The sequence below is a fragment of the Nerophis lumbriciformis genome, linkage group LG10 (assembly GCF_033978685.3).
Source record: "Nerophis lumbriciformis linkage group LG10, RoL_Nlum_v2.1, whole genome shotgun sequence".
Taxonomy (NCBI): Eukaryota; Metazoa; Chordata; class Actinopteri; order Syngnathiformes; family Syngnathidae; genus Nerophis; species Nerophis lumbriciformis.
In genome coordinates, this window is record NC_084557.2 from 9,475,286 (window position 1) to 9,491,159 (window position 15,874).

Here is a 15,874-nt window from a genome sequence, read left to right on the forward strand (position 1 = left end):
AGAACTTGTCATGATCCGTTGTCCAGATCATGTTTTCTTTAGGTAAAGACTCCTTTAGTTCTGTTTTGGCACCCCTGGCTTTGTGTTTTCTTGGTCGCTGATTATTTTCACCTGCCTCTGATTAGTATTCGGGACGCTCACCTGCTCCCGGGCACTAATCAGAGAGCTATTTATTCCTTAACGCAACAGTTACGTTCGATGAATCTTGCTTCTTGTTTTCTATGCTAAGCTTTTTCATTCGCTTTGCCATAGCTTCCCGTGCAATCAGCACATTTTTCTGTTTAATTGTATTTTCCTGCATTTTTGTATTATTATGATTTATAAAGAATAAATCATTCTCCTACCTGCACGCTACCTCTGGAGTTCCGTCTGCATATTGGGGAAACGATGCGCGCATTTCCATGCGACTCCGCCGTAACAGAATTAGGTCCTGACGTTGACCAACTCAAACGTAACGTTGGAACAACATGCTTTTTGGCAACGTTTAATAAATGTTGGGTTCTGACATTGATTTGACCATTAAATTTTAGTCATTTGCCAACACGAATACAACTTTGAAACAACATGCTTATTGACTACATTTATTCAAGGTCAGGTTGTGATATTGATTTGACCATAGAAATTTGTGAATTTCCCAACCAACAACGCGGATCCAACATTCTCAATTTACAAATACAACTATTTTTCAATGTGGTTTCTTCGATAGTTTTCAATGACATGTCTGTATAATCAACATTCGTATCATATCAATGTATTGTGCCTGCTGGGAAGCATCTAACATATGTTCTTCAATTCTAAGGGTTATGTTTCAACAACCATAATGCAGACCATGGCAGATGAGGTAATACCACCATATTCAGCTCATTTAAGATCCTTATTAACATTACTATTATTATCATTACTACCAACATCTACAGTCAGAGTAAATTCCATTGCTCACCAAACCAAGGAGACAACGTATTTCATAGATGGCTCCAATGCAGCCAAAGAAGCCCATGGCCATGGTCAAGGAACCCACACCAATGAGGATATAGGACGCCACTTTCACTGTGTCTGATGATTCCTCTGTAGAAAGGGAAGAAAATAATACAAATAAACAGAACCATTTTTTAAAGACTATCGTTCAAGACCTGAATTGCACTATTTTTGCAAGATAAGCGTTCAATCTACAATATTTGCTCTTTTTTTATAACCACAATTTCAGCTCAAGCTGGGTAACTATTTGTTCAGATGCAAAAAAAAATGATACAGTTGGATACCTCGAGCCAAAAATACTTCACAGAGCCAAGATCAACTTTTTTTTCTAACATTATCAGCAAACAAAGACAAGCACTGGTTAATGTGTGCTGAGATTAATTGATTGTTTTCTAAGGAATGGTACAACTGAAATGAAAGATCGGACGACTGCAGAGGAGATACATTGGAGCCAATACGTGGCCATGTGTTATCTGGGTTTAATACAAAACTAGAAACCGAGCACTGTGGAATATTTCCAGCTCCCAAGATTCCAGGGTGGAAAAAAACCGTCCAGAAACAGATAATTCTCTCCACATCACTGACAAGAGGCTGGCAGCTGCAGAAGCTCATCCATGGCTGCACTTTGTTGCTTCTTGGCATTTGACTGCAGATGTAGTTCAATTTAAATGGGGTTGTTCATGCTTGTATGTGAGCCTCATACAATGAATCATCAGTCATACACTTAATTACTTACGGAGTGGCTTTAGAATCCAACCATCCCTCAGGAAATGACTATTTGGTCTATTTTAATTCAATCAACAGTCAAGCAAACTCAAACATCCAATAAATATACGAACCACCTACAAGAATGAAAATTGCAATGTAAATGCCAATAAATGCTTCAATCTGGAGTTATTTTATGCAAAAATGGTACAATTATAAGCAAACTTAATACATTTGTCAAAGTGAAAATAGTACATTGCATTACATATCAATATAATGCGGCTGTTTGTTCTGAACTATGTCGTATTCTCAACTGAAATCCCTATTCTGAATTTCTGGGTAGGTTGTTGACAGCTAGTAAAAAATAATATTAAATAAATAAATATTTAATACATAGTTTGAGATCTGACTGATATTTTCAAAATAATTCATAGGCCTTTTCCTCGACATTCGTATACTACTGTCCACTGATATTTTTTAAAACAGTTCATAGGCCTTTTCCTCGATATTGGTATACTACTGTCCACTGATATTTTTTAAAACAGTTCATAGGCCTTTTCCTCGATATTGGTATACTGTACACTGTCCACTAAACAGAAATATCAAATTGTGTGTTCTTTTTCGCATTTTTAAAAGGGAACATTATCACCAGACCTATGTAAGCGTCAATATATACCTTGATGTTGCAGAAAAAAGACCATATATTTTTTTAACTGATTTCCGAACTCTAAATGGGTGAATTTTGGCGAATTAAACGCCTTTCTATTATTCGCTCTCAGAGCGATGACGTCACAATGTGACGTCACATCGGGAAGCAATCCGCCATTTTCTCACTTTCGTCGGTGTGTTGTCGGAGGGTGTAACAACACGAACAGGGACGGATTCAAGTTGCACCAGTGGCCCAAAGATGCGAAAGTGGCAAGAAATTGGACGAAATTTGTTCAAAATACGAGGCTGTGGGGAAAGCCGACGAAATGGTCAGTCGTTTGTTCGCACACTTTACCGATGAAAGCTATGCTACGACAGAGATGGCAAGAATGTGTGGATATCCTGCGACACTCAAAGCAGATGCTGACATCAACTCCAAAACTGGACAGATCAGCTTTCAGGAAAAGAGAGCGGATGAGGGTATGTCTACAGAATATATTAATTGATGAAAACTTTATTCATTACTCGCGGTTTTACGTAAATTATTATACATAAACTGTGTTTACCAATAATTTAGCTTAAAAACATTTAAATGCAGACAGTCCTGAAATGGGCTGTCTGCACTCTCAAAGTGCATGTTGTTGCCAAATGTATTTCATATGCTGTAAACCTAGTTCATAGTTGTTAGTTTCCTTTAATGCCAAACAAACACATACCAATCGTTGGTTAGAAGGCGATCGCCGAATTCGTCCTCGCTTTCTCCCGTGTCGCTGGCTGTCGTGTCGTTTTCGTCGGTTTCGCTTGCATACGGTTCAAACCGATATGGCTCAATAGCTTCAGTTTCTTCTTCAATTTCGTTTTCGCTACCTGCCTCCACACTACAACCATCCGTTTCAATACATGCGTAATCTGTTGAATCGCTTAAGCCGCTGAAATCCGAGTCTGAATCCGAGCTAATGTCGCTATATCTTGCCGTTCTATCCGCCATGTTTGTTTGTATTGGCATCACTATGTGACGTCACAGGAAAATGGACGGGTGTATATAACGATGGTTAAAATCAGGCACATTGAAGCTTTTTTTAGGGATATTGCGTGATGGGTAAAATTTTGAAAAAAACTTCGAAAAATAAAATAAGCCACTGGGAACTGATTTTTAATGGTTTTAACCCTTCTGAAATTGTGATAATGTTCCCCTTTAAGCATCGAGTTGCCTTGTTCCTCCTGACTGGGGAAACAACTACAAATGTGCGCTTCATTCACTAACTGTGTTACAATAAAGATCAATTAGAATAATACATAATGTTGGATATAGAGAACATACAAACCCTTTATTTATTAAATCACAATTATTGAAATTCAACGATTTGGTGTATTTGCAAACAGCTACAATTATGTACAAAGCAAACTATAACCTGCTACCCAAGAATGTACAACAATTCTTCTCAAGAAAAGAGGAGAAATATAACCTTGGAGGAAAATCTAATTTAAAACATTTGTATGCTTGTACAACACTTAAAACCTTTAGTATATCAGTATGTGGAATTAAATTATAGAACGGATTAAGCAAAGAAATCCAACAAAGCACCAATATGATTCAGTTTAAGAGACTGCTCAAACTACAAGTGTTCACAAAGTACACAGAACAAGAATTATGATGAACATCTTTTATATTTTATTGAGACAAAGATTATTTATGTATTTAATATTTGTTTGCTTACTATGGTATATTATTTGTTTATTATTCATTTGTTCACTGTTCTGTTACAGAGAACAAGGAAATGGGATAAAATTACTATGGTATGAAAAGGGGTAGGATTAAATGAGCTCTGCTTCTTCCTACTCCTTTTCGGACGTGCTGTAATGAAACAACCCTCACTGGGTTGCCCTTTGTCACCGATTCTGTTCATAACTTTTATGGACAGAATTTCTAGGCGCAGTCTAGGCGTTGAGGGGATCTGGTTTGGTGGCTGCAGGATTAGGTCTCTGCTTTTTGCAGATGATGTGGTCCTGATGGCTTCATCTGGCCAAGATCTTCAGCTCTCACTGGATCGGTTCGCAGCAGAGTGTGAAGTGACTGGGATGAGAATCAGCACCTCCAAGTCCGAGTCCATGGTTCTCGCCCGGAAAAGGGTGGAGTGCCATCTCCGGGTTGGGGAGGAGACCCTGCCCCAAGTGGAGGAGTTCAAGTACCTCGGAGTCTTGTTCACCAGTGAGGGAAGAGTGGATCGTGAGATCGACAGGCGGATCGGTGCGGCGTCTTCAGTAATGCGGATGCTGTATCGATCCGTTGTGGTGAAGAAGGAGCTGAGCCGGAAGGCAAAGCTCTCAATTTACCGGTCGATCTACGTTCCCATCCTCACCTATGGTCATGAGCTTTGAGTCATGACCGAAAGGACAAGATCACGGGTACAAGCGGCCGAAATGAGTTTCCTCCGCCGGGTGGCGGGGCTCTCCCTTAGAGATAGGGTGAGAAGCTCTGTCATCCGGGGGGAGCTCAAAGTAAAGCCGCTGCTCCTCCACATCGAGAGGAGCCAGATGAGGTGGTTCGGGCATCTGGTCAGGATGCCACCCGATCGCCTCCCTTGGGAGGTGTTTAGGGCACGTCCGACCGGTAGGAGGCCACAGGGAAGACCCAGGACACGTTGGGAAGACTATGTCTCCCGGCTGGCCTGGGAACGCCTCGGGATCCCCCGGGAAGAGCTGGACGAAGTGGCTGGGGAGAGGGAAGTCTGGGCTTCCCTGCTTAGGCTGCTGCCCCCGCTGCCACATTGTATCGTATGCATGTTCCAAATAAACTGAAACTGAACTGAACTGATTTCCTTCCAAATGTGCTCTGAAATGCTGTTTTCACATATAGGTTTACAAAATTGACACTGGCAAAATACAAAAATATGCGTGAGCTTGGTTTGAGTTGGATGCGTGTTGCGACTTAATGGCCATGGGAAAATAGTCTCCGGTTGAGACCAGTTGAGAACCCCTGCAGTTAAGAACCTTATGTTTTTCATTGCTCTCAAGAGCAGCAGATTCCCACATGTGGCTTTCAAACAATTACTACCAGAAACTTTCTGGAGAATGTCCGTCCTCGTGAATGTGGCAATACTCTGCTCAATAGCACCAATATGACAGGAGAGCAACACCTTTGCTGGACATGTTGTTGTGTCCTATATTCTCCAGTAAAAAGCCTTGCATTGTTTTTTTTCTCTTTCAGGTGAATCTGATTTGTAGTTTTAATGTTCACAGACTTCCGTCTGCAGATCTATCCTCCCATGTGTAAAAACAAACACACAGTACTGTATAAACTGCCACGGTCTGCATTTGTTGGCTTCAGTACTGGCTTTCTTCCAAGCAAATTTCTGCTAACATGATTTAAGTGGTTTTCAGGAAACTTGGGACATGTGGAATGGTGAAAAAGCTGAGGAAACCTGGGTGTGTGGGGGCAGGGGGGGGCTGATTGGTATAGCAGATCCTGTTGTAAACGACCAGGGTCCTCATGTATGCAGCAAAAATAATGGTTACCCTTATATTACGCACACTAGCAAATGATTACAAAGCAGAATTTCTAAATTTAAGTTCATGTTCAGGACTTGGAAAGTATATTTTTGTGCACTCACAATGATAATTTGTGTGAACCCAAGTCTGTTTGCGGGAAGAGAAGATATTTTTGACTTGAAAAAGGTCTGACACCAACATATTCTGAGTGGCCTTTGCCTGTAGTCACTCCAATGGTCATGCATGCCTCTATTAATATAACCTATAATGAATGAAAACTGAAAATAAGGCTCTTTTCCACCACAGGAACTTTTCCAATTATCCTGGTCACTAAAGTGTCGCCTGGGTATCCACCAAAAACTACCAGGGTAGATTCAGTTCTTAAAGAACTTTTTTTAGTTTCTGCTACTGTGGTGGGATTTTTGGAAGGTTCCTGGAACCTTAACGGGGGCGGGCTATGCTGTCGAACTGATTGGTTGAACACAGTTGGGGATGTTCCTAAAACTTATTTTTGGAACTCAATGACAGCCATTACAGTACGCAGGTGTTTATTTCTTATTTCTTGCGCATTTCTTGACAACGGATTGAAAGAAGAACACAGGAACTTACTACTTGCATGAACTTTTGTAGAGCATCGATGTGCTGAAGAACACTGATCAGTAGAGGTGGTAATATTTGGGCATCTCACGATTCGATTACGTTTAGGATTCAAGAGCTACGATTCGATTAAAAATCGATTATTGATGCATCTTTAATATATGTATATTGATGCAGTTTTACATTTCTTTTTGTTTCACTAAATAGCCGTTTATCACTTGCAACTTTTAAAAACAGTGCATTTGTAATAAGAAACATTTAAATAAATTCCCATCACGTTTATTAAATTAATAAAAAATTGTGGAAAAACTGCAACGTAAGTGCCCTAAAATAAAGGAGCTGATCGGATCTCTCGGTGAGGTGGCTTGTTCTGCAGTCAGCCAAATATCAGAACTGTCTGCATGAATTTATTCACAATAAATAAAATTGGTTATCAATTATTTACATATACTAATAGATTTTATAATCGTCCATGTCCGAATTGGGATGCATCTAAAAATGTATGATTTCACCCACCTCTACTGATCAATGGAACTATCTAGCAGTGTTTTTACTCAGCCGTAGTCTTTAAACGATATGCAGTTTAATGCTGTTTATTATTATTTTACAAACTTTGTTTCAAAAAGTGACGCTACAAGAAGTGGACAAACTCATTTAAACATATTCACAGAGGAATATAAAGTATTCAGTCTGACTCGAAGCGCCGACTATAGCTACTTACTGCTCTGAGAATTTGTTGGAGAAATGTGATATAAAGGAGGCATTACACAAGTGTAACGAAGGTAAATGACATCAAATATTAACTATTTACTTTATTACACGCTGTAAATGTAGTCAGTGGCACTCCATTTGTGTAGGTATTGGCCTCATCCAGGGTGAACCGAATGCTAATGCTAAAAGGCTAACGCTAAATCCGATGCGTTTGTGTCGTCGCCGTGAGAGAAACACTGACATTTATTATTGATATATTGTTATTTACAGATAATATGGACCATAAGGACTTGCATGACCGTCATGAATTCATAATTTAGTGAGTGAGGGGACAACTTCCTGACTGTTGGACACAGTGGACAAAAACCTGACTCTTTATGAACAATTCGGCACACTTTTTTTTTTAAATCATATATTTTTGTATATTATTGCTATGTGTATCATTTACTTAGACTTCAGCAAATAAATATTTGGCCTAATATTGTCTGTTTATTATGAAGAACTATACTAAACTACTACTCCATACGTCAGACTGATTTGTATGAACGACCCTGAACTGTGAAATGCGGTAGAAATACAAACCACACAGCTCCAAACTTTTAATGGAAAAGAGCCTAAAGAGATCCTGTTCATGGTCAGGCCATGGTGCTACGTCAAGAGAACTCTGAGAATCGACAAACAGAGCTGTGTGAAGTTTTGTTTTTCCATGGCCAGTGGCAAGAACATCACAAGCACTAAGGGGAGGAGCAGTTTGGGTGAAGTAAGTAGGAGAGGTTACCAAGTCCCCTATCTAATGGAATTTCCGTGGAGCATCAGATACAATAATACGATTGCATCTCTGGATGAACCCCTGGCTTATCATTAACAGTGCTGACAAAGAATGTTCCGATCAGAGTTTTATGCTGTCGATTCCGATCGTCCATGAGTGAGGTCGGCCGATACGAATACCGATCACATGTATTCACTGGCCCCCTGACCCCAGGAGGGACAAGCAGTAGAAAATGGATGGATGGATGGATGTATTTACTGGACATTTTTCAATGTATTTATGGTGAGTGCTATTAAAAGTTTAACAATATCAACATCATATGATAACCTTTGTGAGATGAAAATTGAGCCAAAGGAAGACAACACTTTTTTTTCTTTCTTTTTTTTATTAGAATGTATCTAAATTTTGGATTTTTTTAAAGGATTCTTCACTGTTGGGAGATATGTAGGGCCTTAGTAGCCTGTAGTACCGTATTTTTCGGACTATAAGGCGCACTTAAAATCCTTTCATTTTCTCAAAAATCGACAGTGTGCCTTATAGCCCGGTGCGCCGAATGTACGGCATAATTCTGGTTGTGCTTACTGACTTCGAAGCAGTTTTATTTGGTACATGGTGTAATGATAAGTGTGACCAGTAGATGGCAGTCACACATAAGAGATATGTGTAGACTGCAATATGACGCCAGTAAACAACACCAAATCTTTCAATGTTCCATTGAGAATATAGAACATTACACACGGCGCTAAAAAGTCTGTCAAAATGTTTTTAGTAAGCTATGAAGACGCACCGCTTGATGGATTGTTGGCGCATTAAACATACGAGTACTATTATGGTGTGTGTATAAGGACCGCAAAATGGCACCTATTAGCAGACATATTACCTGGCGTTTTGTTTAAGAATACTATGCAAAACTAACTTTTCTTATCTTCTGGTACCTGCTGATCTGTTTTTTTAGTCCGTGACGACACCGTAGTCAATAAGCTTCTTCTTTTTCCCTATCTTCTTGTTATGGGACATTCATCATCCGCTGTTGCCATTTCTAATATAAAGTCAGTAGACTAGCAATGGAAGCGCTAAAAACTGTAGTGGGTTTACATTATTCACCCACGGAATTTTAGTTATTAGAGGGTTCCAGTTGGACGTTTTTTCCGGCGTTGATGTTGCATTATTGAGCCACGGATGATATCTGTCAGTAGACTCGCTACGAAAGCGCTAAAACATACCGGTGTAGTGGGTTAACATTATTCACCCAAGGAACTTTAGTTATTAGAGAGTTCCGGTCGGACGTTTTTTCACTGGACACATTTCCGGCGTTGTTGTTGCACTAGTGAGCCACGGATGAGGAGATGCTGCTCCGTTATTGATCGAAGTAAAGTCTGAATGTCATTTAAAACAGTTAGCTCCATCTTTTGACACTTCTTCCACTCCCGTCCTTGCACGCTACACCGCTACAACAAAGATGACGGGGAGAAGACGCTGTCGAAGGTGAGCCACGTAAATAAGACCGCCCACAGAACGGCGCATCCTGGAGAGACGCTCAGAAAGGGACTTGAAGATGATCTGTAAAACATCATCTGTGCAACATTTTGACCAAAGAACCACCATTACATGTTATGTAGACCACAAGATAGTGTTTTAAATTAACCCTTGTGTAATGTTCATATTGTTACTCAGCCAGCGTTTGTGGGTCTGATGGACTCGTTGCATTTTGTGGCTTTTAATGCCTCACAATCAAACACTTTTATGTTAAAATACTGAACAGATGTTTATTGGGATAAGGTAAACATCTAATCAGTATTTTAACATAAAAGTGTTTGATTGTGAGGCATTAAAAGCCACAAAATGCAACGGGTCCATCAGACCCACAAACGCTGGCTGAGTAACAACAACAAAATTTCTCTACCTGTTTCTGCATCCCACAGGGATTCTTATTCTGTGTTTCTGCACCTGCGGTTCCCACACAAGGTTGCAGCATTGTTTGTCAACACTGTCTGCTGTAATTTTCTCGCACATTTGACCCTCTAATGTTCTGTGTACCTACACTCTGTCCTCCTCCTATCTGGGCCTACTGTGTGTGTGTGGTACACAGAACATCAATTTCCACACTTCTATTAGCCAGTGGACCCGGACATCTTATATGTAATAGGAATGTGTGTGTGTGTGTGTGTGTGTGTGTGTGTGTGTGTGTGTGTGGGTGGGGGTGTATGGTGTGTGGTCATTAAATATGTATTCTGATATATGTTCTTCACAGAAATTGAGCCAAAGTCAGTGAGTCTCAGTTTGAAAAATGTATTAATTGTATCATTTTTCTTTTAATAAAAAAATGAAAACGGGTCCCACAGACCCGAACACCACATAAATCATAATATGACCCCTTTAATGCGCCTTATAATCCGGTGCGCATTTTGTATGAAAATAGACCTGAATAGACCCGCTCATCAGCAGTGCGCCTTTTAATCCGGTGCGCCCTATGGTCCGAAAAATATGGTAAGTAATATACAACACTAGTAAGATACACAACAACCTAAGATTTTCAAAAACTATTTTCAAAAGCCCTAGGGAATTAGAGAAAGTTCCTGCAGTGGTAAAGGGGCTATTGTGTTCCCAGACTGGCATGCTAACACAGGTACTATCTTACAGAAGGAAATGCTGTATTTACCTTTCAAAACGTAACAAAGGCTGGATGGTAAATCGACACCTTTGGAAAGAAGGGCACTGTTCTACTCGAAGCAAAGCTACATCTGGAATTAATACAGCAAACACATTTATAGAGAGATTTACACTGGATGTCTTTCCATCCTAGCTTCCTTCCAGGCAAAGCTAGAATTTGAACGCAACATGCAACTGTTGCGTTCCATTCCGTAGAACATCTTTTGCCCAGACTGCCTTTTTAATAAAAGGACCACAACTATGGAACTCTCTATCTGACACTTTGAAAAGTATAGCTGCACTTGTCACTTTCAAAAAACAAACACAATTGTGGCTAGTTGAGCAACAATCGTATTCCCAGGTTTAGTTTTGACTAATTGGTTCTTATCTAGTTTGCACTTTGTCTGTGTTATTATTATTATTGGCTTTTATCTAGTTTGCACTTTGTCTGTATTATTACTATTATCATTATTATCCACTCCTCTTTGCCTCATTCTTTTTATTTTCCTATTTTAATGATGTTAGATCTGTGTTGTTGTTGTTGGGGACAAGTGTTGTAAATTAGCTTTGGCTACAAACACTTTGATGCATACATTGGATGACTGTTTCAGATACACTATATTGCCAAAAGTATTAGTCCACCCATCCAAATGATGAGAATCAGGTGTCATAATCACTTGGCCTGGTGTATAAAATCAAGCACTCAGGCATGGAGACTGTTTCTACAAACATTTGTGAAAGAATGGGCCGCTCTCAGTGATTTCCAGCGTGGAACTGTCATAGGATGCCACCTGTGCAACAAATCCAGTCGTGAAATTTCCTTGCTCCTAAATATTCCAAAGTCAACTTTATTATAAGAAAAGTGAAGAGTTTGGGAACAACAGCAACTCAGCCACCAAGTGGTAGGCCAGGTAAACTGACAGAGAGGGGTCAGCGGATGCTGAAGCGCATAGTGCAAAGTCTTTCTGCACAGTCATTTACTATAGAGCTCCAAACCTTCCAATTATTCCACGTACAGTACGCAGAGAGCTTCATGGAATGGGTTTCCATGGCCGAGCAGCTGCATCTAAGCCATACATCACCAAGTCCAATGCAAAGCGAGTGGGATGCAGTGGTGTAAAGCACGTCGCCACTGGACTCTAGAGCATACTTGCCAACCCTCCCGGATTTTCCGGGAGACTCCCGAAATTCAGCGCCTCTCCCGAAAACCTCCCGGGACAAATTTTCTCCTGAAAATTTCCCGAAATTCAGGCGGAGCTGGAGGCCACGCCCCCTCCATCCCCATGCAGACCTGAGTCCGCTTTCCCATGATATAAACAGTGTCCCTGCCCAATCACATTATAACTGTAGAATGATGGAGGGCGAGTTCTTGGTTTCTTATGTGGGTTTATTGTTAGGCAGTTTCATTAACGTCCTCCCAGCGCGGCAACAACGCACAACAACAGCAGTCACATTTTTTGTCTACCGTAAAGCAGTTCGTCTGCCGTAAACAGCAATGTTGTGACACTCCTAAACAGGACAATACTGCCATCTATAACATCAATAACATATACGGCTTTTAGAGAGTGCAGTGCACAACTGCGCACACAACAAGGAGACGAAGCAGAAGAACGATGAAGATACAGCCATGGCGACGCCGACGACGAGTAAGATGAAGAAATACGCTTTGTTGCACCTTTCCTACTTGAGTCCGGCGATTAATCTTGCTTTATTGATTGCTTGCACACAGCCAATCCAACACAAAACAAACTAGTGCCCGCCTGCACTCACGCTACCGCTACCTCTCTTCTCTCGCCCACACACTCACTGACGTCACTCACCTCACATGCTCACCTATTAAAGGGCCACACACACACATACGCTACTCTCATAACAGCTTGTAAGTTCCAAGCCGCAGCTGCGATTGGACCTGGATAGCCTCCGGGAAGAAGTAGTGGACTACCAAGTGCTTGGCACTGAAGATCTTCCTCAGGAAGCAAAGATTGACCGGTTTTGGGCCATGCTAGGGAGAGATGGAAAATTCCAGACTCTAATGCATTTGATGAAAGCACTTTTTTGCGTGCCACACATCAATGCATCATCAGAGAGGGTGTTCAGCATGGTTAGAAAAATAGTGACAGAGAATAGAACAAGGATGGACAATTCGACCCTTAACTCAACAATGAGTAGATGAGTGTTATGTGTGTGTATATGTGCAAATAAATGAACACTGAAATTCAAGTATTTCTTTTATTTATATATACATATATATATATATATATATATATATATATATATATATATATATAATAAAATAAATAAATATATATATATATAGCTAGAATTCACTGAAAGTCAAGTATTTCTTATATATATATATATATATATATATATATATATATATATGAAATACTTGACTTGGTGAATTCTAGCTGTAAATATACTCCTCCCCTCTTAACTTTTTTTGGTTTGGTGTGAACATTCCAACGTGGTTCTGCTGCAACAACACCCGAGGGAGGCGATTCACATATGTTGCACAGAGCAGGCAGTCTCCAGTCAGCACAACTGATGTGGGTCAAATTGTGCTGAATGTTTACACAGCATTATCACACTAGGACGTGGCAGTTGAAAGATGTGTGTGTGTGTGTGTGTGTGTGTGTGTGTGTGTGTGTGTGTGTGTGTGTGTGTGTGTGTGTGTGTGTGTGTGAAGCACTTACGTAAAACAGAAATGAAACTCTGATTATCGAGGAGAACCCACAGTCCAAAGCCCATGATCAATGCTCCAAAGACCTGTGAAGGAATACAGAGAAAAGTCAAGCCACCCTTTTCTAAAATTAAATTAAATGACTAGCTTTTGCTGATGTGCCTTCAACTGTCACAACTCGTGTCTATGCAGCCAGTTACATCTGGGCTTCAGAGCAATTCTCTCTCACACAAAAAAGATGTTAACAAGTTCTTCAAAAAGCAGAAGATTCAGTGAAGTTCTTCATAGTTTCCTGTGTGATGTTAGGGGACCAATGTGTAAGTTTTACACACTTCCTACAGCACTCCTAGGGCCTGGTTTACTAAAGGTTTGCGTGTATTAAAACATGTGAAAACTTGATAGTAGGGTTGTACGGTATACCGATACTAGTATAGTATCGCGGTACTAATGAATAAAAAAAAAATACCGGTTCGCCATATTTTTATTTTATTTTTTTACAGGCATGACGGCGCATCGTCACGTCGTGACATTGCTGGTTTTACGAGCAGAGGAGCATGTTCGGCAGCGCACAATCACAGAGTACTTACAAGCAGACACAGTGTGTAGACAGAAAAGGGAGAATGGACGCATTTTGGCCTAAAAACTAAAGATAAAGGTGAAGTTATAACACTGAAACGCGAGGTGCATTAAGATATGGCTAGTGAGCCACGAACATCCATCTGCAGTCGGCAGTGTTTTATCCATCCATCCATCCATTTTCTACCGCTTGTCCCTTTTGGGGTCGCTGGAGCCTATCTCAGCTGCATTCGGGCGGTAGGCGGGGTACACCCTGGACAAGTCGCCACCTCATCACAGGGCCAACACAGATAGACAGACAACATTCACACTCACATTCACACACTAGGGCCCATTTAATGTTGCCAATCAACCTATCCCCAGGTGCATGTCTTTGGAGGTGGGAGGAAGCCAGAGTACCCGGAGGGAACCCACGCAGTCATGGGGAGAACATGCAAACTCCACACAGAAAGATCCAGAGCCCGGGATTGAACCCAGGACTACTCAGGACCTTCGTATTGTGAGGCAGATGCACTAACCCCTCTTCCACCGTGCTGCCTGGCAGTGTTTTAGCTACTTCTAAATCACTAATCCTCGCCTCCATGGCGACAAATAAAGTAGGTTTCTTACAAGTATCATCCCTGCAGGACGAGGAATAGCTAAACATGCTTCACTACACACCATAGGAGGATACAACAGCTCACCGGCGTCACAATGTAAACAAATGCCATTGGTGGATCTACACCTGACATCCGCTGTAATTATATCAAGTACAAGAGCACAACGAGTAAATAATAAATCAATATTTTTAATTATCACAAATTTTTTTTAAATTTCATATGAAGCCCACTTAAACAACATTACCCGGTCTGCTTACTTTCATCTACGAAACATTAATCGTCTTCGCCCATCCCTTACCCCACATGCTGCTGCCATACTAGTCCATAGCCTGGTCACCTCTCGCCTGGACTACTGCAACTCTGATCTGTTTGGTCTCCCCCACAAGTCACTTCACAAACTTCAGCTTCTCCAGAACTCTGCAGCCCGGATAATCACCAGAACCCCTTCAATCCAGCACATCACCCCTGTTCTGCAGCAACTCCACTGGCTACCCATCAAACATCGCATCCACTTTAAAATAATTCTCCTCACTTTCAAAGCCATCCATAACCTCTCTCCATCATATCTCTCTGACCTGCTCCATGTCGCCACGCCCTCACGTTCCCTAAGATACTCTTCATCCATCCATCTCACTGTCTCTTTGTTTAAACTGTCCACCATGGGTGCCCCACATCTTTGGAACTCTTTACCACCAGACCTTCGCAACTTAGATTCAATATCCCTCTTCAAATCAAGACTCAAAACACACCTATTCCTGAATGCTTATTTATTGTAATCATCTTTTCTTTTCTCTTTGTTGTTGTTGTTTTTTTTATCCAATTTGATTTTATTGTTGTGATTTTGTACGGTGTCCTCAAGAAAGGCGCCTTATAAATAAAATGTATCATTTATTATGAGGACTTTGAACATGACTAATGTATGATCCTGTAACTACTCGGTATCGGATTGATACCTAAATTTGTGGTATCATCTAAAACTAATGTAAAGTATCAAACAACAGAAGAATAAGTGATTATTACATTTTAACAGAAGTGTAGATAAAACATGTTAAAACAGAAAATAAGCAGATATTAACAGTAAATAAACGAGTGGATTAATAATCCATTTTTACAGCTTATCCTTTATAATGTTGACATAATAATAGAATGATAAATGATACAATATGTTACTGCATATGTCAGCAGACTAATTAGGAGCCTTTGTTTGTTTACTTACTAATAAAAGACATGTTGTCTAGTATGTTCACTATTTTATTTAAGGACAAACTTGCAATAATAAACATATGTTTAATGTACCGGAAGATTTTTTTGTTAAAAAATAAAGCCAATAATGCCATTTTTCTGTGGTCCCCTTTATGTAAAAAAATTATCAAAAAGTATCGAAATACATTTTGGTAACGGTACCGGTACCAAATTATTGGTATCGAGACAACCCTCCCTACTTGATAGCACAAGCAAAGCTGATCTACTAAA

The 15,874-nt window shown here is 40.3% G+C and overlaps 1 protein-coding gene across 1 annotated transcript in view; it reads right to left on the minus strand.

Moving 5' to 3' along the window:
* Window positions 1–15,874, minus strand: part of cd82b (CD82 molecule b) — a 67,337-nt gene that overhangs the window by 18,158 nt on the left and 33,305 nt on the right. The window contains exons 3-4 of the mRNA XM_061970301.2: window positions 13,240–13,312; window positions 941–1,065 (exon numbers count right to left, since the gene is read on the minus strand). Of these exons, the coding sequence (XP_061826285.1) occupies window positions 941–1,065; window positions 13,240–13,312 (198 nt within the window). The remainder of the gene's footprint in view (window positions 1–940; window positions 1,066–13,239; window positions 13,313–15,874) is intronic.